Raw genomic sequence first — 27,757 nt, forward strand, 5'->3', positions numbered from 1 at the left:
CATCAAACATAGATTAATGGCTCCACTTCAGCAAATATGTTCCTTTTTAGAAAGTAACATAATTGTTCTAGGAAAGCAGATGGCGAAGTCTATATTTAACAAATGTTAACAATTTTTTTTATAACCAGGACAATAATTCCAAATGCGGCTCCAAATAAACAACAGATGACAGGCTGGTTTTAGTAATTCTGCACACTTTCATAGGGAGAGCATCAAATCCGAACACGTAAACCAAATTTAAGAAATGAAATGCTTTGAGCATTTATCCACAAAATATTTTATTAAAAGATGTAAAGCAAATTTTAAAATTACATTAATCCTGCTGTTATATGTATTGTCAAAGAACCAGGAGGGAGGAGAAATTCATTTATACAGCAAGTTGTTAGGAGCGCAAATGTACCATCTGAAGTGGTGGTGGAAGCAGATTCAATAGATTAGCTCAAAAAAATAATTAAACATATCTCAAAAGAAAAAAGTTGCAGGGCTATGGGGAAAAAGCAGAGGAGTAGGACTAATTTGGTAGCTCTTCCAAAGAGTAGGGCCAGGGATGATGGGCAGAATAGCCTTCTGTGCTGTAAGATTCTATACAGATCAATGTGCTCTCAGCTGGTCTCATTTTAGAAAGTTTACTCCATTTCATGCTGTGGCAGACTCGTTGTACTATATTGTGTCTACTGGTTCTCAGCTTGGCCAAACAATTAAACTGCCAGGGATCACTGTGCAGGTACATGTAGCAGGGAAAAATCATAAACATCATTATAGCTGACATGTACCAAAACATTTATTTTTAACAGAATGGAAAGCTCCCAGATTTGAGTAAGGTGGTTTAAGCTGGCAAAGTGATAATGTCAGTACAGTTGGGGTGTCACTCACGCCCTAGTTAAGGAGGGAACTTATAGCTTGTATTCTAAGGTAAAATGAACCAGGGTTCCTGCTCCTAGTAACTGCCAACTAGCTCATGCTTGGGGTGATTGTGTGGAGGCTTCACCTGAGAGCGCACCAAGGCTAAACTTCAACCCCCTCCACATCAGAACAGCCTGCCAAAATTAGAACACATTTGGCTAATTGGGTGAGGTAATGGAGGGCATCCAAGGAACTGTGTGCCAGCAAACAGTCTTTTAGGACAGAAGAAGAGAACAGAAAATTGTCAAGAAAATAAAAAGGCACATAACATGCAAGCCAATTAAAAGAAAAAAACAGGATCAATAACTATTATAAGGAGTTTCCAAATTCCTCTGGCTCTGTCTGGAAGAACAACAAACACCAACATAAATCAGCAGAGATATTTTCATCTAGACTATCATCTCTCCTGCATATAGTGGAAAAATTTATGCAGAGAAACACCTTTGACCACAAATCCATCAGGCAGTAGTCGGCACGTAACGTCTTAGAGGCCCTGCGGGAAAAGGAGAGGGTGGATACTGTCGGATGGTTCCCCGAGCAGACTGTCAAAGTCATTTGGCAGAATGCCTCATCACCAGAACTTTCCAACAAGCACCAAGATGTAGCTTGGCTAGTGGTGAGAAAGGCCCTCCCCGTCAGATCCTTCCAACACGCCAGGAGTCTCACCCCCTCTGCACGTTGCCCTTGAGGTGGCTGTGAGGGGGACAAGACCGTTGTTCACCTCCTTGTGGATTGTGCCTTTGCAAAGAGGGTCTGGACAGAGATGCAGTGGTTTCTGTCGAGGTTCATCCCGAGCAGCGCGGTGACACAGGACTCTGTGCTCTACCGGCTGTTCCCAGGGACACACACCGAGACAAACATCAACTGCAGCTGGAGGATCATCAACTCGATGCAAGGCGTTCTTTGGTCTGCCTGAAACTTGATGGTCTTCCAGTGCAAAGAGTTGTCCCCGACCGAGTGTTGCAGACTGGCACATTCCAAGGTCCAGGGCTACGTGCTGAGGGACGCACTAAAGCTTGGGGCATGCAGAACAAAGGCGCGATGGGGAAAGGTCGCTGTCTAAGACTTTTCTGCCATGTTGCACTGAGGGGATGGGAAAGGTGCAGACCCTTCGGGCTGTAAAGCTCACAATGAATGTATGCATTGAATACTAATTGTATTATAATTGCATTGAAGCACCTCAGAGTGCAAAATGATGTATGTTGATAACTCTGATACCATTGCACTGTCTGACTGTCTGTAATGACCATATTGAAATTATTGTAATATTAATTGATTGTATTGAAGCACCTCGTGATCCATCTGTAAAAGTTGAGTCTGACTGCACTTTTTGTGATGGTGATTTAGAAATGTTTTGTAATGTTCTTCAAGATATTTTATGAATAAAGTATATTTTTCCAAAAAAAAATCTCCTGTATATACCTTTGCGTGCAGCTGCATCAAGCTGTGCATAGACCCTCAGTATGCAAACACCAACAGTGTTTGATGTGCTGAGGTTCTACCTTTCCCTGGTGTTGCGAAGAATGGGTCTGGCCACGTTGCCGCAGAACGCTCCAAGTAGTTGGACCGTGCCATACAACCTGTCCCTTGTGGAAAAATTTATGCAGAGAAACACTTTTGACCACAAGTCCATCAGGCAGTGATCGGCATGTAACGTCTTAGAGGCCCTGCGGGAAAAGGAGAGGGTGGATCCTGTCGGATGGTTCCCCGAGCAGACTGTCAAAGTCATTTGGCAGAATGCCTCATCACCAACAAGCACCAAGACGTAGCTTGGCTGGTGGTGAGAAAGGCCCTCCCCGTCCAGATCCTTCCTACATGCCAGGAGTCTCACCCCCTCTGCACGTTGTCCTCGAGGTGGCTGTGGTGGGGAGGAGACTGTTATTCACCTCCTTGTGGAATGTGCCTTTGCAAAGAAGGTCTGGAGAGAGGTGCAGTGGTTTTTGATGAGGTTCATCCTGAGCAGTGCTGTGACACAGGACTCTGTGCTCTACGTGCTGTTCCCAGGGGGACACACCGAGACAAACATCAACCGCAGCTGGAGGATCATCAACTCAGTGAAAGACGTTCTTTGATCTGCCCGAAACTTGTTGGTCTTCCAGCGCAAAGAGTTGTCCCCGACCGAATGTTGCAGACTGGCACATTCCAAGGTCCAGGACTACGTGCTGAGGGATGCACTAAAGCTTGGGGCAGCCGCCCCAAAGATGCAAAGGGGAAAGGTCGCTGTCTAAGACCTTTCTGCCATAGTGCACCGAGGGACTTGAAATCGTATAGATCCCTCGGGCTGTACGACTCACAATAAATGTATGTAGTGAAAACTAAAGGTATCATGTTGTACCTCAGAGTGCAACATGATGTATGTCGATATATCCAGTCCCATTGCGCTGTCTGACTGTATGTAATGACCATATTGAAATGATTGTAATATTCATTGATTGTATTGAAGCACAACGTGATCCACGTGTAAAAGTTGAATCTGATTGCAATATTTGTGATGGCCATTTCATAATGTTTTGTAATGTTCTTTCTGATACTTTATGAATAAAGTATATTTTTCCAATCAAAAAAATCTCTCCTGTATATTCATTCCCAACAAAGTCCTGCCCTGGTGAGCAACTTTCCTGTGGCGCTATCTCCATTTAACACTTAATATCAGATGCTGGCCTTTTCAGACCAACTATGATCTGCTGAAATCCGATTTTTGGTAGCACATTTAGTTTTCTGCAACAGAAGGACTTAATCTGGTGCTATTGGTTCTCAGCAGGTCAGGCTGTTTCCACTTAAGGGTTGGGGGGGAACAATTATGCATCTGCCAACAGCAACATTGTTGTCATGTAAAAGCACCCCAAATGTCATCCACAGGCCACCCATTATTGTACTCCGCTAGTCTGACTCACATCTGGAAGTAATGTCAGGGTGGGTAGTAGTGTGAGAGGTGTGTCAGTGACAGGTGTTTCTAGTTTATATTAACAACCTAGATTCAGGAGCTCAACACAAACTGGTAAAATTCTCAGGCAATATCAAACAAAAAACGGAAACAGTTAAATCTGAATAGTTAGCCAAGGAATGCAAAATGAGTTACATAAACTACATAACTGCACAGAGCCTTAGCATATCAAATGCAATACAGATAAGTATAAAGTATCATAGACTGTAAGAAAGTAGTGAGGAACATCTCTACTCCATAAATGGTATTGAACTAGTACAAGAAACATACATAAATATGAACATATATATGAATTAGGAGCAGGGGTAGGCCATTTGGCCCCTTGAGCTTGCTCTGCCATTTAATAAGATCATGGCTGATTTGATTGTGACCTCAGCTCTACTTTCCTGTCTACCCCATATACCCTTTGACTCCCTTGTCAATCAAGAATCTATCTAACTCAGTTTTAAAAATATTCAATGGCCCTGTCTCAGAATCTACCTAACTCAACCTTAAAAATATTCAATGACTGTCTCAGAATCTATCTAACTCAGCCTTAAAAATATTCGATGACCCTGTCTCCACTGCTCTCTGGGTAAGAAACACTGAAAGTAACCTAGGGTTGGTTAAGAGGATTTCACAATTAGTATACCCAGTCATTTCACTGCAGTAATTAACACAGAAAACAGAATGCTGAACTATGTTGCCAAATCAGTAGAGTATAAGTTGGAGGATGCTAAATTGTACAATGCTCTGGTCTGAATATACGCTGACTACAAGTTTGGTCATGGAGACACAAAGAGCCTATTCAAGCCCTGGATGTGATGCAGAAAAGAGTCATGAGGTTGATCCCCAGTGTCAGATTATCAGTTAATGGAAAAGACTGGAGAAATTTAGGCTTTTTATCCTTGAAAGGTGGTGATTAAGAGAGGATCTCACTAAAGTACATGATAGTGAATGGTATAGAAAAGCTAAATATGGAACACCACTTCGTTAAACTATGAAAGGAGATCAAACTGGTAAAATGCAAATTTAAGACAGATGCTTGGAAGTTCTTCACATTAACATCCACAAATGTAGGGCAGGACAGGGAAATTGAGGAAGAAAATCTGGAATCACAGGAATAACTGATGAGAACTGTAAATTTGGTCTAGATGGAGAAACTAAGTTAGTTTGAATCTATATCTATTTTGTGATATATAACATAGATTAATAAAATAGAAACCTTACGTAATGTACCAAAACACGAAAGTCTGGAAATTACTCTAAGCAGTTACCTTATGAACACTCAACTTCTTGGATTATAATGCAGCTAACAAAACATGTATTCACAGTCAGAAACAGTTGGTCGGGCCAACATGGTGTATGAGTGCCAATTTGCAATTTAGCAATGTTATACTACAAAATTGGCACCAGTGTGAATTTGGCACTACACTTGTAGTGAAATCAGCATAAACATTTTAAAATCAAAATAGACATCACCATTAGCTTCTATAGCAATCAGAAAGCAGAAACATCTGATCTGTTATTATGTCCAAGTTCTTTGAATCGTTTGAGATTACCTCAATAGCTTGATGTAACAAAGCAGGAAAGAAATCTGGGAGTTTTGCTGGCTAGGTTACTAACACTGTCGGTTCAATGTTCATGGGTGGTCAAAAAAGAAAACAAAATGTTGAGGTGTATAGCTAAGGTGTGATTTATGTCAAAGGAGGTGATGTTGAAGTTATACTTGGACTTGATGAAGGCCTTTCTACAGTACTGAGTATTGTCTTGGCCTCCATAATACATAATACTACTGGAAGCGATCCAGGGGAAACAACAAGGCTGACTCCAGAACTTAGAGGGCTGAATTATGAGAAAAGATTTTCCATTCTGGACCTGTACTGTTAGAGGAGGAAAAAGTATTTATCTTTGAGATTTTCAAAGGTATACAGATTTGGACTAAAGAAAGTTATTTTAGGCATAAAGTCAGGGGACTTGAGGAAACACTTAAAATAATGAGGGTCAAGGAAAAATACAAATGCCCAGTTCATGCTGGGGGTTAAAAGGGATGGTTGACAACGAACTATCAGTGTTTGCCCCTTTGAAACTGAGCACAACTTCAGGATGTAGCACATCCGCAGATTAGCGCAGAAATTCAGAAGTTGCAGTTGTCACCCAGTGCTCTGCCAAAGGCTGCACTGCGGTACCCCAAGGCCCCAGACCTAGTAATTACTGAAATCATCCAGAACATCAACTTTCCCACTCCCACATTACTGTTAGAAATCCCATTAAAGTTATAGCTTGTTAAATCAGGTGTAACTCCGTTTTTAACGACGATGTGATTAATAAAATTTAATAAACAACAAAGCTGGCCATGAAAAATTAATTTTATAATTACGGAGTGCTGTTAAATGATTAATTAGCAGATTTTTAAACTTAATTTTCTTAAATAATTTTTTTTAAAGAATATTTTTCAAAATATTTAGCTTCTAACTTTGCCTGATGTGAATGCCTAATCTTTAATTTGTGAACATTTTTAGAAGTGATTTTCTTTACTGGTGTTTGTTTCCTGGTTGTGTGTCTGTGAAAATCCTTTAATGTGACTGGTTACTTAGACAGCGTAATGACATCAGTCCAGCTCTGCGGTGGGAAATCCCCAGTAATTAACACTGAATCAATTGCAGGAGCTCTGCACGATGATAGGGGTGAAATTCTCACCAGAGAGATCACTAGATCTCTGTGAGGCTAACTTCAGCAACGAGTGCTCTTGCTTTGCTGCCAACTACAAACTCCAAAGTTTTGGCAATTGATTACCGGTGGTAACGATGGAAAAGAAAACCATGGTAGATTTTAAAAAAGGAACAAATGAATTCTTGTTAGCAAAATGGATACATGGTTATTGGTTCTAGAGTTACAGCAAAGTTTGGAATGGTAGGCTAGATGGTCTAATGGTCTTCTTATGTTACTTGCACCTCTGGATTACTTTTTGCAGTAGCAGAAGTTATATCATAATTCATTTTGCAAACTGTAAAACAAGGTATGGAATGGAGCTCATACTACCCTATCAATAATAAGACAAGACTAACACACATCCAGCTTTTGTCCAGACTTTCATATAATTAATAGGAGGTAAAAACACAGAATTTTGAAAATACATAGGAAATGTGTGGATATCTAAAAAGTGGAAAGGTAACCTAATGTTAAAAGACCCTTCTGAAGTTTTTTAAAATCTCATTCATATAATGAGAAAGGCTGAAACAGTATTCAAACTGAGGTCTACTTGGTTAACATAGAGTTTCTAGTTTTCTACATCTATACACCATTATTCCCTGCAACGTAAGCTACAAGGCAGCAACAGATCTCCCATCTCCAGGGTGCAGATGTAATATTGTTCTGTAGCAAAGTAATTAGAAGTTTGAGTAAAATGCCAGGTGCTGCTGAATCACATTTTTCATGCAGAGTGTTTTGCAGTGGCTGGGCTGTACAACATGTCCTCATCAGGAGGTGACAGAAGGATTTGTGGGGGAGAGCTTCTATTAAATTTGCCTTGAAAACAAATTACCTTTTACAATACAACTCTGAAATTGCCAAAACTGCGCATTTTGCATTTTACAAAGACATTTAAGTAAACAGATTTCACCTGCCCCCGGTGCATGCATGTGCTGGCTTTCCCAATAACATCTACCGTGAATTACAGTTGCTGGCTTGCTGTGTGTAAACACATTGTAATTTGTATCAAAAGATTTCAATTTGCTTCAGCAGGATGCAAATTCATTCCACACCAATCATGGAAACAATGTTCAAGTAAAGATTTGCTTATACGAATTTAAGACTTTGCTAAATAATTTATTTTCTCTGAACTTTATGCAAATGCATTTGATTCTACATTATTTAATTGCCCATAAATGTGATTCAGGTTATTTGACCAATGTTATTATCTGGTTCACAAAGCGGTAAAAGGTGGCCAAATATTAATCTGAAGGAAAGTAACAAGGCAAGAGTAGTCCATTAATGTATTTATGTCCTAAGCCTTTAGTTATTATTAGTAATCCCTGTTTATGTTTGTTGTTTCGAAAAAATTGGAGATAGACAAAATTTACATTCATCAAAGTATTTTCTGAGGGTATTGTTTGGCGAATGGCAATATTTTTAATATTTGAATTAGCAAAATTATTAACTTTTACACAGGAATTGTATTTATTGAGTAGAAGTGCAAGGTGAGTAGTTTTGAACATTCTATATAATGAAAGGTTTTGCAGCTAGCACATGCCTGACTGGCCCACAGGCTGCAAAGCGTGCTGATTTGTTGCTTTCTGATAAATATGAAATTTGAATTTCAGAAAAGTTTTAATTGAGAAAATGGATTAATCACATTCATGAAAAAAAAATCTTTAGAGCAGGCATACTGCTTCCTCAATTGCTCTAAAAGACATAAAAATAAGAGTTAAAACATAATAAAGATATTAAAAGTTAACAATTCTTAAAACAAATCACAACAGTTACCTCCAATTTTCTTTAATCCACCACTGGCAACTGTGCCTTCAGTTGCCTGGGCCCTAAGCTCTGGAATTCCCTCCCTAAACCTCTCCGCCTCACTTCTCCTTTAAACTGCTTCTTAAAACCTACCTCTTTGGCCAAGCTTTTGGGCACGTCATATATTGCCTTATGTGGCTAGATTTCAAATTTTGTTTGATAATTGCTCCTGTGAAGTGCCTTGGGATTTTTTTTAACCTCATTAAAGGTGCTATATAAATACAAGTTACTGTTGTTATAAACATAAACATTTAATCTTCTAATACTTCCAAGAATTTTCCCCTTTCTCAGACTGGCAAACTTTCCTCTGTTAAATTATTGAGGTTAAGATCTTTGAGTTGAGCTTGGTTTGTAGTGCATTCATGAATGCACTGACTGAGAGTTCAGTACTCATCTTTGTTGCTTTTTGTCTCTCAGTAGCACTTGCAATGACAGTCATAATGTTCTTCTTCATTTCTCTTCTTTGTCTGTACAGGCACAGTCTCAGTCTCCTTAATGCTGTTTTTTCACTCTGGCTGGTACATAAATGTATTTTGCCTTTTCCAAACTGAACAACCTGCCTCTCAAAGAAAAATGTATAGCAAATTCAAAATGCAAGCATACTGAAACTAGGCGAGGAAAAAGTAGGAAAGCAAATTTTTAAAAGGGGCAAAAAAACCCCAAAGAACACAGAAAAAGATGTACTTAGCTACAAGCAGGCTGTGTGAAAGACATATAGGGTGGAATTTTACCACAGCGGGTTTTTATAGTCCCGCTGAGGTCAATAAAGTTTAGAATGGCTCGCTGCATTTTATGGCCCCGTTCCCGCCACAACGGGGCCGTAAAATTCCGGCGCGCTAAGAATATGTCACCTACTGCAGACAGGTTTATTGTTTGTGTTAAGCAAACTTGTGGAAGAACAGTCAAACAGAAAGAAAGATCAAGATACAGAGAAAGGAGAAAGTGTTTCAGAACCATTGTGGCAGTGACAAAAAAAGTGTTAAAGAGGGAAAGAGAAAAAGTTAAAAAAATACAGAAAGATGTAAACACAAAGGTTTAGCGAATGGGAGGTAAAGAAATATTTAGATAGGGAGAAAGATACATAAATAATCAATACAAGATTGAGAAAGGCCATTCAGTTCAGCTTAGCTTATCCATCCAGAAAGCACCTACAGTTCCCTGCTCCCCCACCCCTATCGTGATAACAACTGCTTCCAAAATTGTACTAGGGTTTGTGCCTCTAATACCAAACCTGGACGTTCATTCTGTGCGTTGATCACACTTGTGAGGAAGAACGTCTTGCTATCAGTCCTAGAAAAGTCATTTCCTATTTTGAATCTGTGCCCCCTTGTTCATGAGAAATATCATGGGTATCTATACTGATCTGTAGTTGATTTGATCTTCACCTATACACAAGTCCATATCTAGTAGAATAAGATGGAACATTTTATTCATAACACTTAATTGTGCAGGAATGAAACAAGTAAGTTATGTAAGATACTATTTGGAATCCTGTTTAATTCTCTTTCTTCTATCAAGCCATGATTAAATAATAAAAATAAACTATTTGGTAAAAGGACACTGACAAGTATTTATGCAAAGTACTATTCCAAGCCAGCCAAACAAGGTGAAAAAACTTACCATGATGCCAAATTTCAGGATGTCCATGGAAAAAAGAGCCTATCCCATGGCCAATGAAATACGGACATACTTGCAGGCCACTGGCATCTGCTATCTGACTATAAATAATAACAAAAGAAATAATCAGTTCTGGTATTAGCATAGAAAGATGGCACAGAATCCAATAAAACAAATGATTACATTTTTTCCAGGTTCCCTTCATCTATACATCCCAGCCAGAAGCAGCAATGTTTTCTCAGGCCTGTCAATTCTGCTGGAACCTCATTTAATCTGCTCTTTATTTTTGGGGAGGTTGCGGGGAGGTTGGGTGGACCTTGAATAATGCTTGTTTTATTTTGCAGAAGCACGTTCTACAAATCACCAACAACTGAATGCCAACTGGGATCTGCTACACTTACCTATCAGGGAATTAAGTAGCATCTTTAATTACAACTATACACCAGACTCCATGGTAAACAACTGTGCTCTCGTTTACAATTGCTACTATAAGTTGGGCATCTGAGAACAGCATTTGTTGACCAGGATTCAGATTTTCCCTCATTTCTTTCTCAGAGGAAAACACATCAATGACAATCAGTACCTTGTTATGTAAACCTACTGAGTTCAGAAACTTACTTTCTTGGGATTTAGGAGAACACATTAATGTTCCAGTATTCTAGGGTGAAAATCAAATGCAAATATTGATTCTGTTTTCTGGTTTGTTAGGATAATTTGGAAATCTGTCTATTATATGTGAACGGTGTAGGCTTATATTTAAATCAGATCCTTTCAGTATATGTGGCGTATTCTGTATATTCAGCTGCAGAATTACACTGCAGATAACAGCTTATATTTATATAGTGCCTTTAGCATAATAAAATATCCCAAGATGCTTCACAGGAGCGTTATAAAACAAAGTATGACACTGAGACACATAAGGAGATCTTAAGTCAGATGGCCAAAAGCTTGGTGAAAGAGGTAGGTTTTAAGGGGTTTCTTTAAGACAGCAAGTGAGGTAGAGAGGCGGAGGGGTGTAGGGAGGGAATTTCACAGTTTAAGTCATAGACAACTGAAGGTGCAGCCACCAACAGTGGGGTGATTAAAATCGGGATGCTCAAGAGGCCAAAATTAGATGAGCACAGATATCTTGGAGCATTGAGGGGCTGGAGGTGATTATAGAGACAGGAAGGGGTGAGGCCATGGACGAATTCGAAAACAAGGATGAGAATCATAAAATCAAGAGCTTCCTTGGCTGGGGGCCAATGTATATCAGTGAGCACATGGAGAAATAGGCAAATGGGATTTAGTGCAAGTTAAGAGTTGGACAGCAGAGTTTTGGATGACTTCAAGTTTATGGAGGCTAGAATATGGGAGACCATCCAGGAGTGCGTTGAAATAGTTAAGTCTAGGGATAACAAAGGTATGAAAGGACTCAGCAGCAGATAAGCTGATACAGGGATGAATTTGCACAATGTTATGGGGGTGGAAATAGTGATTGCCGGAAGCTCACCTCCGGATCAAATATGACACCAAGGTTGCGAACAGACTGGTTTAGTCTTAGACTGCTGCCAGGAAGAGGTTTGAGGTTTGAAATTGATTGCTGGGGAAAGGAGTTTGGAGCAGGGACCAAAAACAATGACTTCAGTATTCTCAACATTCAATCAGAGGAAATTTCTGCTTATCCAAAACTGAATGTTAGATAAGTAGTCTGATAATTTAAGAACAGTGGAGGAGTCGTGAGAGGAGTGGCAAGGTAGAGTTGGGTGCTGTCAACATACATGTGAAAAGTAACATTGTGGTTTTGGATGATGTTCCTGAGGGGCAGCAGGCAAATAAGAATGGGCCAGGGATAGATCCTTTGGGGACACCAGAGGTAACGATGTGGGAGAAAGAGGAGAAGACATTGCAAGTGATACTCTGGCTACAATTAAGAATGGAATCAGGTGGAAACAATCCTGCCCAGCTAGATTACAGTGAAGAGGTGCTGGAGGAGGATAATGTGGTCAAATGTGTCAAAGGCTGTACACAGGTTGAGGAGGATGAGAAGGAATAGTTTATCTTTGTCACAGTCGCATAGGGCTTCATTTGTGACTTTGATAAGAGCTGTTTCAGTACTACGGCAGGGCTGGAAGCCTGACTGAAGGGATTCAAACATGGCGCTGGATTTTCAATCAGGGGTTGGGAACCGAACATGGGGCTAGTTGCAGGTCCTGACCCCGCAAGGCGTGCTTTAGACATACCCACAGGGATTTTCAAATCTTCAGCCAATTAAAGGCCAGGGAGGAGGCTCACCATCTAATCAGGCATAGCATGCAGGCTCTTGAGGCTGGGAAGCAAATGGGAGGCCATCCAGCATTCAACGATCGGTAGCCTCACCAGCTGGCATGAGAGCTGCTGATTTGAAAGTGGAAACTGCGAGGTCAAGCAAAAATAAGTTAATTTTGATATTTTAAAAGAGCCACAGCTGCCTGGCTGAGATCTTGGAGGAGCACCTTGCGTGATCCATCTCACCCTGACCTCCCACTTTGGCCTGGACAAGGACGTGGGCTGCTCAAATTGCTGACTGGAAATTCCATTTGGTGCAAGAATAGAGCCTTAATAGGCTCCGCGAAGAACAATAATTGTCCCCAATTGGCTGCCTGCCACTTCCTGATAGGCAGCTGATCCAACCCTGAGCTGCCCTCAATCAAAATAGCTTGGGGTTGGGATTGTGGTGGTGAACTGGCACAGAAGCTGGCAGCCCCAAATTGTGCGCTTACCCAACTCTATTCTGGACCCCAAACCAATTTAAAAATCCAGCCCTTGAGTTCCAGGAAAGATGAGCACTGATTTGTGAGGTGATAACACTTTGAAGGGGAATGAGAGGTTGGAGATGGGCCAATAGTTTTCCGGGACAGAGGGGTCAAGGGTTGTTTTTTTGAGGAGGTGGGTGATGAAGGCAGATTTAAGGAAGGGAGGAAGAATACTGGAAGAGAGAGAGCCATTAACAATATTGACTAACGTGAGGGCCAGGAGAAGAAGTTGGTGATCAGTAGTTTGGTGGCAATAGGGTTGAGATATATGGATCTCATGCACAAGCTGAGCTCAGAGAGGGCATGAGAGGAGATAGGAAAGAAACTAGAGAAAGATGCCAGTTCAGGGTTAGGGCAAGAGGGAACTTTAGAGGAAATTTGAACTGGTGGGAGGGAGGAACATGGCAGAGGCACCTGATTGGATGGTCTCAATCTTAGTGACAAAGAATTCTATGAGCTCCTTGGACTTATTGACGGAGGTGAGGACAAAGGGGACAGGGAAGAATGATTTAATATGTTGATTTGCAGCAAAGAAAAGAAACCGGAGGTTATCTTTGCATTTCTGGATGATCCTGAAATAGGGAACAGTTTTAGTGCTTTATGTGGTCCAGCCAGATCTGTCACAGGAACATGTAGGACTGAAGTTTAACATGCTGATCTGTTGGCAGCAGGGAGAACCAGGCAAGAGGTCAGGAACCCAGAATTAGGGCAGTTCATTTGACACTGGCTTTTTAAATGCAGCTCCTGCATGTGCATCTGACTTCCTGGTTTCTCTATTTCAGCTGAAGTATTTAAAGGGCTCAGGTGAGGGTCAGAGTTGAAGTATGGGTAGAGGTTTTCAGACAGAAAACAGGAATGGAGGCATTCAAGTAGCAAGGCAGCACGACAATTCAGTGAAGCATCTCTGAACATGCTGCTGCAGGCTGTAAAGGTCTGCAGGGAGATTCTGTTCTCTGCAGCTGGGAGGAAGAAGCTTGCATTTGAAAACAAGCAGGAGTGGTTGGAAGTGGTTGAGGAGGTCAGGAGCAAGACTGTGGTGCCATGTTCCTAGATACAGTACCAGAAGAGATTTGCTGACCTGGTCAGGGCAGGAAAGGTGATTGGCATGGTACACTCAATTATGCCATGTGTGGCTAACCCCCAGTCTCCCTCATGCTGTCTTCCCAAGCCTTCTCCTGCAACTCACTCCTCATACCAACACACCATGCAAATGTACTCATCTCTCTATGTCAAGGCACCTTCCTCACATCACCATCTGACCAGCTACCTGACGCTTATTCTCATCTTCGTGCAATTCCACACCCATCCCTTACAGTGTCCATCCACAGATATTGTCCTTCCATTTCCTCCAAACATCCCATTTCTCAAACTCGTAGGTCTCTTCTTTCTCTCCTTGTTAAAGAGGGCACAGAACACTATAGGGAGAGGCAGAGAACCTGAGATCATCTCAACATTGACAACTGCAGAGCAGGTGATCAATCACTCTGATGAAGCATCGTCACAGGACTCATGTTCATCCTCCACCAGCTCAGATACACTCATTGCGGTACCCGCCTGAACAGGTAGTTGGGTTGTCACATGATGTCTCACACTTCACAATCAGCAGGAGTAGGTGGTGGAGGCGTGCAGCCAATCGCCACCTACGCGATGGGGAGAAAATTCTCCCTTTATTTTTTTCTTCACCTCTCCTCTCAATTTATTGTATTTGGCCTGGTCTCACTTGAAGAATTCACCTGGTATGCATGTGTATGGTCTTTTTTGTTCGATCATGTTCTGCCTCCCTTGTCATCCAAGGAGCCCTAGCTTTGGTTCCCATACCTTTTGCCATTGTTGGGATGTAAATAGTCTATTCTTGAAACAATTCCTCTTTAAAGATCACCCATTGCTCCATTAGTTTTTCCTGTTAGTCTTTGGTTCCATTTTACGCTGGCTAGATGAAATGGAGAGGGATAATGCCTGAATAAGGTCAGTGATCAGGAAAGTTAGCTGACACGTCATGAATTGGATGGGGAGAGGATTACAGAAGCAAGAGACAGTTCCATGGAAGAAATGATCTTTGAAAGGGCAAGGGCTGAAGATGGGGAAAACAGTAGCATGTTGAGGAGGTTCAATGTAAATGGGGAGCTTGAGGTGGTCAGGGTAGGGATGGAAGATGGCAGCTAAAGTCATTGCTCATATGGTGTCAATCTTAAGGAAATGCATTAGCTTTTTGCATTTGCTGTTTGAAGTGATGGTGCGATAGCTGGATGAAGGGGGCTGAAGGAGGTAGTCCCTTTAATGCAATTGCCTGAAATTCTCCTCTGGTATTTTCGCAGATGCATTCATCTGTTTAAAATTTGTGTAGTAATGTTGCCATTAAAATAGTACAGATGAGCATTTCAAACAAATGCATCAAAATTAATGATTTGAAAATTGACAGCAAGATTCTCTTGCAATTTCAGAGCAACATATTGAATGAACTTGTTACTCTGTTTTAAGTATGCTAATAATAACCCGGATCACAAATAGACTTTAAAGTTTTGGGCAGTAATGAAAAGGTAATTAAAACCCAGGAAATTTTTCTAGGGAAATTTATTAAGATAGAGTCAGCCAAATTGGATATATATGGAATGAAATAAACATTCTACTATTTGGCAAGCTAGTGGCAATTTTTTTTCTTTACTTTTTCATAGGATGTGGGCATTGCTGGCATTTATTGCCTATCCCTAATTGCCCTTGAAATGAGTGGCTTGCTAGCCCATATCAGAGAGCACTAAAGAGCCAACTGCATTGTTGTGGTTCTAGAGTCACATGTAGGCCAAACCGGATAAGAATGGCAGATTTCCTTCCCTAAACAACATTAGTGAACCAGTTGGGTTTTTATGGCAATTGATGATAGTTGTCACCATTACTGAGACTAATTTTATATTCCAGCTTTTTTTTTGATTAATTGGATTTAAATTCCACCAGCTGCCATGGTGGGATTTGAACCCACACCCCTGGTCATCCTGGATTACCAGTCCAGTGACTTTATCAGCACACCACTGTCTTCCTCAGAAATATAGCTAAAATTCACTTCAGTAAGCCTAAAATCCTGAGGCAATCTCAACACTTGTCACAGGTGCCAACTTTGGTTTTAGGAAAAAAAGTGATAAAATATTACAGCCTGTTTAAAGTTAAATTATGAAAACAGGTTGCATAATCTATGTCCCCATGAGTTTAGATGGTTGAGGGGTGATCTCATAAAAGTGTTTAAAATGATAAAGTGACTTGATAGGGCAGATAAAGTTAAACTATTTCCTCTGAGGGGGTGGGGGGCAGAATCCTGGTCAAGGATGCATTATTTTAAAATTCAGGCCATTCAGGAGTCAAATTATGAAACTTTTTTCCACAAAAGGGTAGCAGAGATCTGGAACTCTTGACCTAAAAGACTGTTCTTCCTGAATCAAATAGCAAAGAAGGCTAAGAAGCTGAGCAGGGCCTGCAGGCCACACTGAATAACTGAAGATTTTAATCAGGGGATTCTTAATGCTGTGGCATGGTTAGAAACCAATAGTACACTGTCTCATGATTTGATGAATACTTTTGCATATTCATGATTTCAAGCGAATAGACCTTCATAAGATTAGAGGGGAACCTTGCACAGAAAATACCTGTTCTTAAGCATGTGGCTTTGATTCAATAAAGTCTTCTCCTAAAGGCATTGATTCATCCACTGGTACCTTGCCCAAATGGCCTTCATTCAAATCTCATCTTCACAGTGAATGTTAACAGACTATTCCTCATTGATACTACCAAAGATCAGCCTAATCTCCATTTGCAATGTAGACGATTGCACATTTACAGTGGGGTACAGTGGGTAACTATCATTACAGAACACCTAGGTCTACTTCTGCTCCTTAATCCATGTGCACTGAGGCGAGCTGTTAAACCACAACTGGCACCTTGTTCAGGTCTACTAACATAGCAAAGTTTGGGAACAGAAGTCTGCAGTTATAAGACATAAAAAAAGAGAGGAGTAGAAAGAAAGAAGATAAAAAACAAAAGAAAGTAAAGAACTTATATTTAAATCACGCCTTCCATGAACTCAAGTCATCCCAAAACACTTTTATAACCAATGAAGTACTTTTGAAGTTCAGTCACGGTTGTCATGTGGAAAATACAGGAACCAATTTGGACAGTTGGCTCCCACAAATGGTAATGAAGTAAATGATCAGATCATTTCTTTTAGTTCTTGGTTGAGGGATAAATGATAGCACCACAGCTATTCTTTGAATGGTGCCAAGGCTCTTTGATGTCCACCTGAGAAGACAGAAAGAGCTTCTGTTTAATGTGTCACCTGAAAGACAGCACCTCTTAAATTGCAGCACACCCTTAGTACTGCACAGGAGTGTTAGCCTAAATTATGCACTCAAGACTCTGGAGTGATATGCATAACCTTCTCACACAGAGATGATGCTACCAATGAGCACAAATATGAGCCAGTAAGATAACAGGTCTTACCTTTTATAATATTTAGGATAGCATGTCAATTCAGATTAATAATTTAGGTTGTTGCTAGTTTTCACTATTTTGACAAAGGACGCTTTTATATGTCAAAAACAATCAAGGAAATAGACACGTTTCTTTGTGGCAACACTAATATAAGTGGCTTGCAATTATTTGATATGTTATTATTTTAAAAATTACCTCAAAGACGTGGAATTATTTTAAATTTTACGTACTGATTACTAATAACTTACATGATTTATCTACTATAGGGAAGTAATTCTCAATAATAAACAAACAAAGCAATTGAAAAAAAAATCCACGCAATACATGTCAAGCAATAGCAAAAACTTTCAGTCAGATATGGCACACAAAATTGGTCTAACTCCAGCTTCAAGTGAGGGTAAAATACTGTACAAATTGATTAGTTTCCTAATCTCAAGCACAATAATAGGTGAAATTATGAATTTAAATTATTAATGCCACATTTTAGGTTTTTTTTTACAGACAGACATTAATTAAAATTGGATTGAGGTGGTGCATTCAGATCAGAAATATTATCAGCAATCAGACAGAGCTAGCTTCACAATGTCTGTTCAGGCTGTATTTAAATTTAATTTCTTGATTTAAAAAACGTTCATCCATCAAAGTTAACCAATTTGTATTTCTCACACTCTTAGCTAAAATGTAGAACGGCTCACAGCAATTAGCTTCTTTCCTTTGTTCATGGGATGTGGGCATCACTGGCACGGCTAGCATTTATTGCCCATCTCCAAATGCCATTGAGAAAGGTGTTGATGAGAACATAAGATTATAAGGAATAGGAAAAGGAGTAGGCTATTCAGCCGAATGAGCCTGCTCCGCCATTGAAAAGATCACGGCTAATTTAATTGTGGCCGTAATGCCACTTTCCTGCCTGTCCCCATAACACTTGATTCACTCATAGATCAAAAATCTGTCTAACTTAGCCATGAATATATTCATTGACCCAGTCTCCACTGCTCTCTGGCGAAGAGAATTCCAAAGACTAACGACCCTTTAAAAGAAAAAATTGCTCTGCAGCTGTCTTAAATAGGAGACCCCTTATGTTTAAACTGTGCCCCATGGTCTAGAACTCCCCCAGAGGAAGGGAAACACCCTCTCAGCATCTACCCTTTCAAGCCCCCTCAGAATCTTATATGTTTCAATAAGATCATCTCTCATTCTTCTAAACTGCAGTGACTATAGGACCAACCTGCTCAACTTTTCCTTATAAGAAAACCCCTTCATCCCAGGAATCAGCCTAGTGAGCTTTCTCTGAATTGCTTCCAATGCAAGAAAATCTTTCCTTAGGTAAGGAGACCAAAACTGTAAACAGTGCTCTAGGTTAGTCTCACCAGTGCGCTGTACGGTTGAAGGCCAACATTCCATTTGCCTTCCTAATTACTTGCTGTACCTGCATGCTAACTTTTTGTGATCCATACACAAGGATATCCATGCCTCTGCACTGCAGCATTCTGCAAGCTCTCTCCATTTAAATAGTATTCTGCTTTTCCTACCAAAGTGAAAAGCCACACATTTTCCCAGATCATACTCCATTTGCCAAATTTTTGCCCACTCACTTAACCTACCTATATCCCTTTGCAAATTCTTTGCACCTTCCTCAGAACTTGCTTTCCTATCTTCATATCAACAACAAATTTGGCTACAATATTGTTGGTCCCTTCATCCAAGTCATCAATATAGATCATAATTTATACAATCAATAATCAATATAATCATTATTGAGATCCCAGCACTGATCCCTGCAGCACTTCACTAATTATAATTTTCTACCCTGAAAGTGATCTATTTATCCTGACTCTGTCTCCTGTTAGTTAGCCAATCCTCGATCCATGCTAATATATCACCCCAACACCGTGAGCAGTAATCTTTTATGTGACACCTTGTCAAATGCCTCATGGAAATCCAAATACACCACATCTACTGGTACCCCTTTATCCACCCTGCTTATTAAAATTTGTCTAACACCATTTCCCTTTCACAAAACCAAGTTTATTTTGCCTGATTGCATCATGATTTTCTAAATGTTCTGCTACTACCCACTTAATAACTGATTCTAGCATTTTCCCATCGACAGAATCACAGAATTGTTACAGCATAGAAAGCGGCCATTCGGTCAGTTGTGTCTGTGCCAGCTCTCTGTAGGAGCAATTTACCTAGTGCCATTCCCCTGCCTTCTCTCCGTAGCCCTGCACATTCTTCCTTTTCAGATAACAATCCAATTCCCTCTTGAATGCTCCATTGAATTTGCCTCCACCAAATTCTCAGCCAGTGCATTCCAGATTCTAATCACTTGCTGCATGTTGCCTTTGCTTCTTTTGCCAATTATCTTAAATCTGTGCCCTCTTGTTTTCGATCCTTCCACCAATGGGAAAATTTATTCCCTATCCACTGTGTCCAGACCCCTAATGATTTTGAGTATCTCTATCAAATTTCCACTCAATCTTCTTTTCTCCAAGAAAAGCAGCCCAAACATCTCCACTCTGCCGACGTAACTGAAGTTCCTCATCCTTGGGGACCATTCTCGTGAATCTTTTCTGCACTCTGTTGAATGTCTTCACATCTTTCCTGAAGTGTGGCACCCAGAACTGGATGCAATATGCAGTTGAGGCTGAACCAGTGCTCTATACTGGTTTAACATAACTTCCTTGGATACCATATGCTTTATTAACTGGTCTCATAACCTATCCTGCCATTTTCCATGACTTATGCACATATACACCCAGGTCCCTCTGTTCCTGCACCCCCTTTAGAATTGCACCCTTTGTTTTATATTGTCTCTCTGCATTCTTACTACCAAGATGAATCACTGCACACTTCTCCGCATTGAATTTCACCTGCCAATTGTTCACCCATTCCACCAACATGTCTAGTTCTTTTGAAGTTCTACACTATGCTCCCTACAGTTCATAATGTTTCTAAGTTCATATCACCTGCAAATTAAAAAAATTGTGCCATGCACACCAAGGTTTAAGTCATTTATATATATCATGAAGAGCAAGAGTCCCAATACCGACCACTGCGGAACTCCACTACAAACCTTCCCCCAGTCTGAAAAAAAATCCATCAATCACTACTCTCTGTTTCCTGTCACTTAGCCAATTTTGTATCCATGTTACTACTGTCCTTTTTATTCATAAGCCATAAATTTACCTACAAATCTGTTGTGTGGCACTTTATCAAATCTGGAAGTCCATGTACGCCACATCAGCTGCATTACCTTCATCAACCCTCCCTGTTATCTCATCAAAAACTCCAGCAAGTTAGTTAAACACAATTTGTCCTTAACAATCGGTGCTGACTTTCTTAATTAACCTGCATTTCACGAAGTGACAATTAATTTTGTCCCAAATTATCATTTCTAGAAGCTTCCCCACTACTGGGTTAAACTGACTGGCCTGTAATTGCTGGACTTATCTTTATATCCTTTTTTGAACAAGGATGTAACATTTGCAATTTTCCAATCTACTGGCACCACCCCGGAGTCTAAGGAAGACGAGAAAGTTATGGCCAGTACCTCCACAATTTCCACACTCACTTCCCTCTGTATCCTTGGATGCATCCCATCGGGTCCTGGTGTCTTATCTACTTTAAATAGAGACAGCCTATCCGGTACCTCCTTATCAATTTTAAACCCTTCAAGTGTTTGAATTTCCTCTTCTTTCACCATTAGCTGCTCAGGATCTTGTTCCTTGGTAAAGACAGATGCAAATTATTCATTTAATGCCTCAACCATTCCCCCTGCCTCCATGCATAAATCCCTTTTTCGGTCCTAACCAGCCCCACTCCTTTTACCACTCTTCTATTATTTATATGCCTATAGAAGACTTTTGGATTCCCTTTTATATCAGCGACTAGTCTCTTTTCGTACTGTCTTTGCTTTTCTTATGTGCTTTTTCACATCCCCTCTGAACCTTCTATATTCAGCCTGGTTCTCAGTTATATTATCTGCCTGACATCTGTGATCGGCACTCTTTTTGTTCTTCATCTTAATCTCTATCTCTTTTATCATCCAGGGAACTTGGGATTTGTTTGCTCTGCCTTTTCACTTCATGGGAATATACCTTGTCTGTGCATGAGCTCTCTCTTCTCTAAAGGCAGCTCATTGTTCAGTTACCATTTTGATGCCAAGCATTGATTCCAATTGATCTGGGCCCCATCCATTCTCACCTATTGAGGTTGGATTTCCCCTCCGTTAATTATTCTTATGAAAATGATAGGCTAACTGGTCTATAGTTTCCTATAATTCCCAGCATCTAGGGAATTTTGGAAGATTACAACCAATGCATCCATTATCTCTGTAGCCACTTCTTTTATGATCCTAGAATGCAGGCCATCAGATCCAGAGGACTTGTCAGTCTTTAGTCCCATTAGTTTTCCTAGTACTTTTCTCTTATATCATGTTTTGTTTGAAGTTCCTCCCTCCCTTTAGCCCCCTGCATTTTTACTATTCTTGGGATGCTTTTTGTTTCTTCTGCTGTGTAGACAGATACAAAATACTTGTTCAAAGTCTCTGGCATTCCTTATTTTCCATTATTAATTCTACAGTCTCAACCTCTAAGGGGCCAATCTCACTTTAGCTATTCTTTTCCATTTTATATATTTGTAGAAGCTTTTACTGTCTGTTTTTATATTTGCTTGTTTTCTCTCATGCACCAATTTCTCCCTCTTTTTAATTATTTTAGTCAATCTTTGCTGGTTTCTAAAATTTTTCTAATCTTCTGGCCTACCATTAATCTTTGCAGCATTGTACGTGTTTTCTTTCAATGTGATACCGTTCTTAATTTCCTTAGTTAGCCACGGATGATGCATCCTTCTCATATAGAGTCTTCCTTATGTTATGATCGTTGTAGGGGCCAGTAAAGTTCTTGTTTTACTGTTTGGAAATCTGAAAGCCCAGATATTTACCAAAAGAATGAAGCCACAAGGTTCAATGTTTAAAACAGAATTTTCATGCACAGAAACTAAAGAACATGAATACTAATAACTACACTCTATCTTACATAGTCAGTTCGTTAAAGATATTAAAGTACTGTTATGGTACAGCCGATGGTAAATGCCGAGCTGCTCAAATCCCAAAGGGAAACTTGAAACAACTGCCACAACTTGGTTTGCAATTTGTAAAAATTTCGACGTGTGCCTGGAATTCAGTAGTAATAAGACCACCAAGTCTTATAAGTTTCTTACCAAACTAAATTAAACCTTTATTAATAGAAGAAATGATTTTAAATACATATATAGATCTACAAATTACTACTATGATAACTTCTAAATCCCCTAATTAATCTAACTCGCAGTTACATGTTCATTAAGGCAAGAGTAAGACACATAGACACAAGTCCGCTGGTGGCGGACGTGATAGGTGGCGTGCATGGAAAATACGGCGTGAGCTGCTTCACGACAGCATGAAGGCAAGTAGCGATCGTCCGCTCAGCCCGCCAACGGCGGGCTGTGTTTCCCACCATCAGTCGGCGGGGAGCTAATTGTAATACATCAGCATATAATTAAAAGGCCATCCCGCCAGGCTCTTGAAATTCCGCCATGTCATCCGTCCATGTCGGCAGGAAAGCACGCCAACGTGTTTCATGACAGCATGCAGGCGACCTGCACTTGGTGGCCTTCACTTTGGGGGTACTGAGTTGAGTGAGCAGCAGTGTTCTCCACAGCTCGCCTGCTGTTTACAGGCCGCGGGGCGCCAGGGCAAGTGCTGGCCAGCCTCGCGACTGCTGAGAGGGTTGAATGTCTGGGGGCAAGTGCTGGCCAGCCTCAGAGGCAATTGTTGAGGGGGTGGGGTGTCGGGGCAAGTGCTGGCCAGCCTCGGAGATGACTGCGGAGGGGGTGGGGTGTCTGGGGGCAGGTGCTGGCCAGCCTCTGAGGCGACCGTTGTTGGTCGGGGGGAGGGTCAAGTGTTGCCCTGGTGCTGCTTCCTGCGCACAGGCATTCGAGGTGGGGGTCAGGGTAAGCGAGGGAAGTGGCCATACATTAGGGATACCTGTATAAACTGACCATGCCTCTGCAATTGAGACAGATCAGGTGCAGCAACAGTGAAATGACTGGGGTCGGGCTCCTAGCCTGCCCATCCATGCAACCAATGCGGCGGCACCAAAGGGCCACCAAGCGTTTCATACCTTACCTGCCTCCCGCCCCTACCCCTCTGGCACAGACTTTGAGTCTGCCACCACTTTATTGGACCGTATAGCAGTTGGACTACACATGTTGTACAATCTCCTCGCCAACGCTGGTTATGTAGCAGTCACTACTGGAGGCTCTCACAGCCCCTTGCTATCTTAGCATCCCGGTTTGGACCAGTGTCCCCCATGTCGCAGGTTGACAGGGCAGCCATGCAGCGCACTCATCTCTGGCCATCCGAAGGGTGACCAACACTCTCTGGGAACTGTTAAGGAGCGGTCACATAGGGCCAGGAAAGGTGCTAAGTACAGCCATGATAACCACGTCTCCCTCTCTCTCTCTCTCATGCTGCAGGAGGACCATGTCAGGATCATGGATCCTGGTGACCTAGTTGTATGCCTGATGGCCTACTGAGACTGTAGAAGACTGAGGAGAGACTCCTCGCTGGCCAAAGGCAGTGCAGCAACCTCTAGCCAAACTGAGACTCCTCGCTGCACAAAGGCAGGAGCAGCAACCTCATGAAGAAGGGGCAGCAGAGGCTCCAGCACATGCTGTCCAGGAACGACAGCGAGCCGTGGCTGTTCAGTGTCTAACGACGCCCAGGATCTATAGATGCCGCTTGCCATTCCTGCAGATGACTGAGAACCAGTGTCGCCGACGACTGTCCATGTCTAGGGACCTGGCGGCTCACATCTGCAACTTTTTGCTGGACTAGGTGTCAACGGGACATGGAGGGCATCCACTGCCAGTGGTTATGAAAGTGACCGCGGCGCTCAATTTCTATGCCAGGGGTTCCTTTCAGGCCTCCACAGCGGACCTCTGTGGGATTTCATAATCTCCCACCCACAAATGCATCCATGAGATCACGGATGCCATCTTCTCCAAGGCACACAACTTTGTGCATTTTGCCCGGGACTGGGACAGCCAGGGTGCAAGGGCCATTGGTGCAGAGTGCGATTGAATCCACTCATGTGGCGCTCAAATCTCCGTCGCTATACTCGGTGGACTTCATCAACTGCAAGGGCTTCCACTCACTGAACATGCAGCTAGTATGCGACCACAAGAAATGCATCCTGCAAGTATGCGCATGGTTTCCAGACAGTGTGCAGGATGCCTACATCCTGAGTCACCCACAGATCTCTGCAGTCTTCCAGGGTCCACAGAGGCTGCAGGGTTGGCTCCTTGGGGACAAGGGCTGTGGCTGATGACACCCGTGCAGCGGCCTCAGACTGCAGCAGAGCGAAGCTATAATGAGGCTCATGCAGCAGCTCGCAGCTTGGCAGAGCAGACCATCGGGATGCTGAAGGTGCGGTTTCGGTGCTTGGACTGGTCTGGTGGAGCCCTGCAATACAGTCTGCAGAGGGTGTCATGCACAGTCGTTGTCTGCTACACCTTTTACAACCTGGCACTCCAATAGGGAGACAAGTTGGCTGAGGAGGAGATGGAGGAACTGGAGGTCTCCTCAGATGAGGAGAACGCTGACGGGGATGAGGGCGATCGGGTCTTCAGTGGTTATGATGACGGGGATGAGGCTCACGCACTGGCCAGATGAGGCAGGCGCATTCGGGAGGCCCTCATAGCTGCCAGATTTGTGGAGGATGATGACGGCATGCAGTGAGGTGCCCCTACAGATCCTCACATTGCAGTTGTGAACGTTTGACTCCAGTCTGGCTTATGGCAATGACAATATCCTCTGTGTGAATGCTCCTGTCATGGAGATGCAGTGGAGGCCCTAATAGTCGCTCAATCACAGGGAGGATGACGACAACATACAGTGAGGACACTCCATAGATCTTCACATGACCTCTGAGAATGTCCGACTCCTGTCTGGCCGAGGGCAGCCCGCTTACGCTCCATGATCAGGGCCATCTCAGAGACGTAGTCATGAAACTTTAGACGCATCTGATGCTGTGTCCACCATCAGCACCTCAGCCCTTCAGGAGCTGGTGCACAGCATCACTGGTCGCAGATGCTGGTGTGATGGTGGCCAGCCCCACCTTAAAGGTGCTGAGAGCATATAGAGAGAATGAGAGAACTCTGTGGCGCCTGCCCACTACATTCTGGCAGCAATAACCAGCACTACCGAGGTGCAGGCATCAGTAATGTTTCTAGGGAGTATGAGGCTGGACCATCACTGTGATCTGAAGGCTGCACAGGGAAGAGGCCCTAGATTGAGACAACTGACTTTTATCTTGTGCAGAAAGGTTTCACATCTGAGTGACAAGAACATTGCTCATCAGAACAAGGAGCCATAGGCAGAGAGACATTCTTGGGAGTTTATTGACAATAGTGAGCAGTATGTACAAGTGATCAACACCCATGTCAAGGCTTTGCAGCTATTTTTACTTAACTTTGCTCACCCTTCCACTACGTCTTGGTACTGCCCGGACATCTACAGCAGAAGTGGAGGCAGCCTGCTGACTGTGACGCCCTGTCTGTGATGACTTTGGTGGGCGTCCTCTGGAGGGCCGAGACTTGGTGGGCCCCGGCCTGCTTTCGAGGTCCTGCTATGCGGCAGTGACACCCTCCTCGGCCTGTGAAGCTGGAGCTGTGGAGGTCACAGGAAGGGGGGATTCAGATGGGCCGGTCACTTGCAGAGTCAATGGATGGCCCCAGAATATGCACCTGCTGATCCTCCTCCCTATGGGTGCCCGAGGGCCCCTGGTGACTCCGTGAGCAGAAGGGGTAGCTGGAGTGAGATCGAGCTGCGCAGCACCCCTCTCACGTACACACTGTTGGAGGCCAACTATAGCATCAGCGATGGGGTTCAGCCCGTGCAGCAGTGCAAGAGTGACGTCCTGGACTAAGGTCTCCATGGTGGCCGCCATGCTGCCAGTGTTGACCTCCGTGCGTTGCAATGCCAGCGATATCACCTCAGCCTGAAGGTGGACAGACTCCTCCATCGTGCCTTGCAATCTGAAGAGTGCAGCAGACATCCCTTCATGATCTTCCCTAGCTTGCCTTTGCAGCTCCAGCAACTGTGATATGACCGAGTCCAGAGGCTCGTCATCTGACTCGGACTCAGCAATGTTCTGGCCTCCAGCAGTCCCCCGAGCGCCGGGGACCTGGGAAGTCCCTGCCTCCACCTGCTGTGGATCAGAAAGTGTGATGTGCTCGCCAGACTGTGATCCCGAGGCTACTCTAAAGCTAGGTCCCACCGAGGTGTGTGTCGCTGCGCTGGTGGAGGGTGTGGGTGAGCACTGTGACGGGACTTCAGGGAGGGTGCCTCCAGATTCCTCTTCAGAGGTTTCTTCAGGGATTGATTGGAGGCTCTGGGTCATGGAGTCTGTTGGCTGTTTGGCAGATATTCCTGCAAAAGCAAGGGGAGATAATTACTGCTTGGCAGTGGCCTGTGAAAGAGGACACATCACTCACGGCATGTTTGTCTGATGAATATTGCACTGCTGGATCCTCACTTGTACAGCAACACCGACCTCACCGTCAGCCGAGGACTGATGCCGGTCATCGCAGGCCAGCCAAATGGTTCTGTTTTCGAATTCTGTCAGAACTTTGATCTTTGGCATCGCTCCACCTGATGCGACCTTTCCCTCCTGTTTTGTGCCAATCTGTCCTGCATGGGTTGGGATGAGGAGAGTGTGTCAGGACGCCTGCCAGGCAGGGTGCTAAGTATGCCTGGCCTGTGTGGGTGGTGAGTGGTCCCATGGACCACTTGCACAGTGAGGGGCCTGTGGATGTGTGACGGGTTTGTGAGTGTGAGAGTTGGGAGTGATGAAAAGAGTGACTTACCCTGGCGGAACGGAGGAGATCATTCATCCTTTTGCGGCACTGGGTGGCTGTACTCCTCTGCAGGGCATTTGCGCTGACCACCGCCTCCCAAGCTGGATTGGTCACGTTGCTGCCCATCCTGCGGCCAGAGTGGGGATAGAGCACACGCCGGTGGGCATCCATGGCATCCAGCAGTTGTTCGAGGGACTTGTTGTTGAAGTGGGGGGCTGCAGTCATTTTCCCTTTGCTGGCCATGTCTCCCGGGCAGCGGTGGTGAGTTGGTGGCGATGAGTGCTTTGCTGGCGGCTGCCTTTTAAAGATGGCAGCCAGCGTGATGCAACAGTGGGGTGATGGCGGGTGGGTGAATGGGAGCCCGCCCGGCATGGAAACGGAGCGTTTTGTGGGAGTGAATAAATAATAAGGCGGGCTCAGGATGATACGACGTGAAAACCCGCCATTTTTGTCGGGTGTGTAGGATTCCATTTTATCCGCCCACTCCGCACTTAGTGCAAATCTGGGAAAATTCCGCCCATAGATTTTAAAATACCCAGGCAAAGAAACACGATACCCTGAACAATCTAATTCAAAGTGAGTTTCCTTAACTTCAGTTCTTTGTAGACAACAGCTTGAGGCTTAGGTGCTGAAGGTATTTCTCACTTGT

General features: G+C 43.0%; 1 protein-coding gene and 1 long non-coding RNA gene across 5 annotated transcripts in view; one reads left to right on the forward strand and one right to left on the reverse strand.

The window, feature by feature from the left end:
- The window catches only part of LOC144686644 (uncharacterized), a 50,302-nt gene that overhangs the window by 17,222 nt on the left and 5,323 nt on the right, over positions 1-27,757 (forward strand). The window lies entirely within an intron of this gene.
- The window catches only part of metap1d (methionyl aminopeptidase type 1D (mitochondrial)), a 173,561-nt gene that overhangs the window by 5,007 nt on the left and 140,797 nt on the right, over positions 1-27,757 (reverse strand). For all 4 annotated transcript variants that reach the window (XM_078552108.1, XM_078552109.1, XM_078552107.1 and 1 more), the window contains one exon: positions 9,962-10,059. In XM_078552108.1, coding sequence (XP_078408234.1) covers positions 9,962-10,059 — 98 coding nt within the window. The remainder of the gene's footprint in view (positions 1-9,961; positions 10,060-27,757) is intronic.

Source organism: Cetorhinus maximus, chromosome 11 (assembly GCF_964194155.1).
Source record: "Cetorhinus maximus chromosome 11, sCetMax3.hap1.1, whole genome shotgun sequence".
Lineage (NCBI taxonomy): Eukaryota > Metazoa > Chordata > Chondrichthyes > Lamniformes > Cetorhinidae > Cetorhinus > Cetorhinus maximus.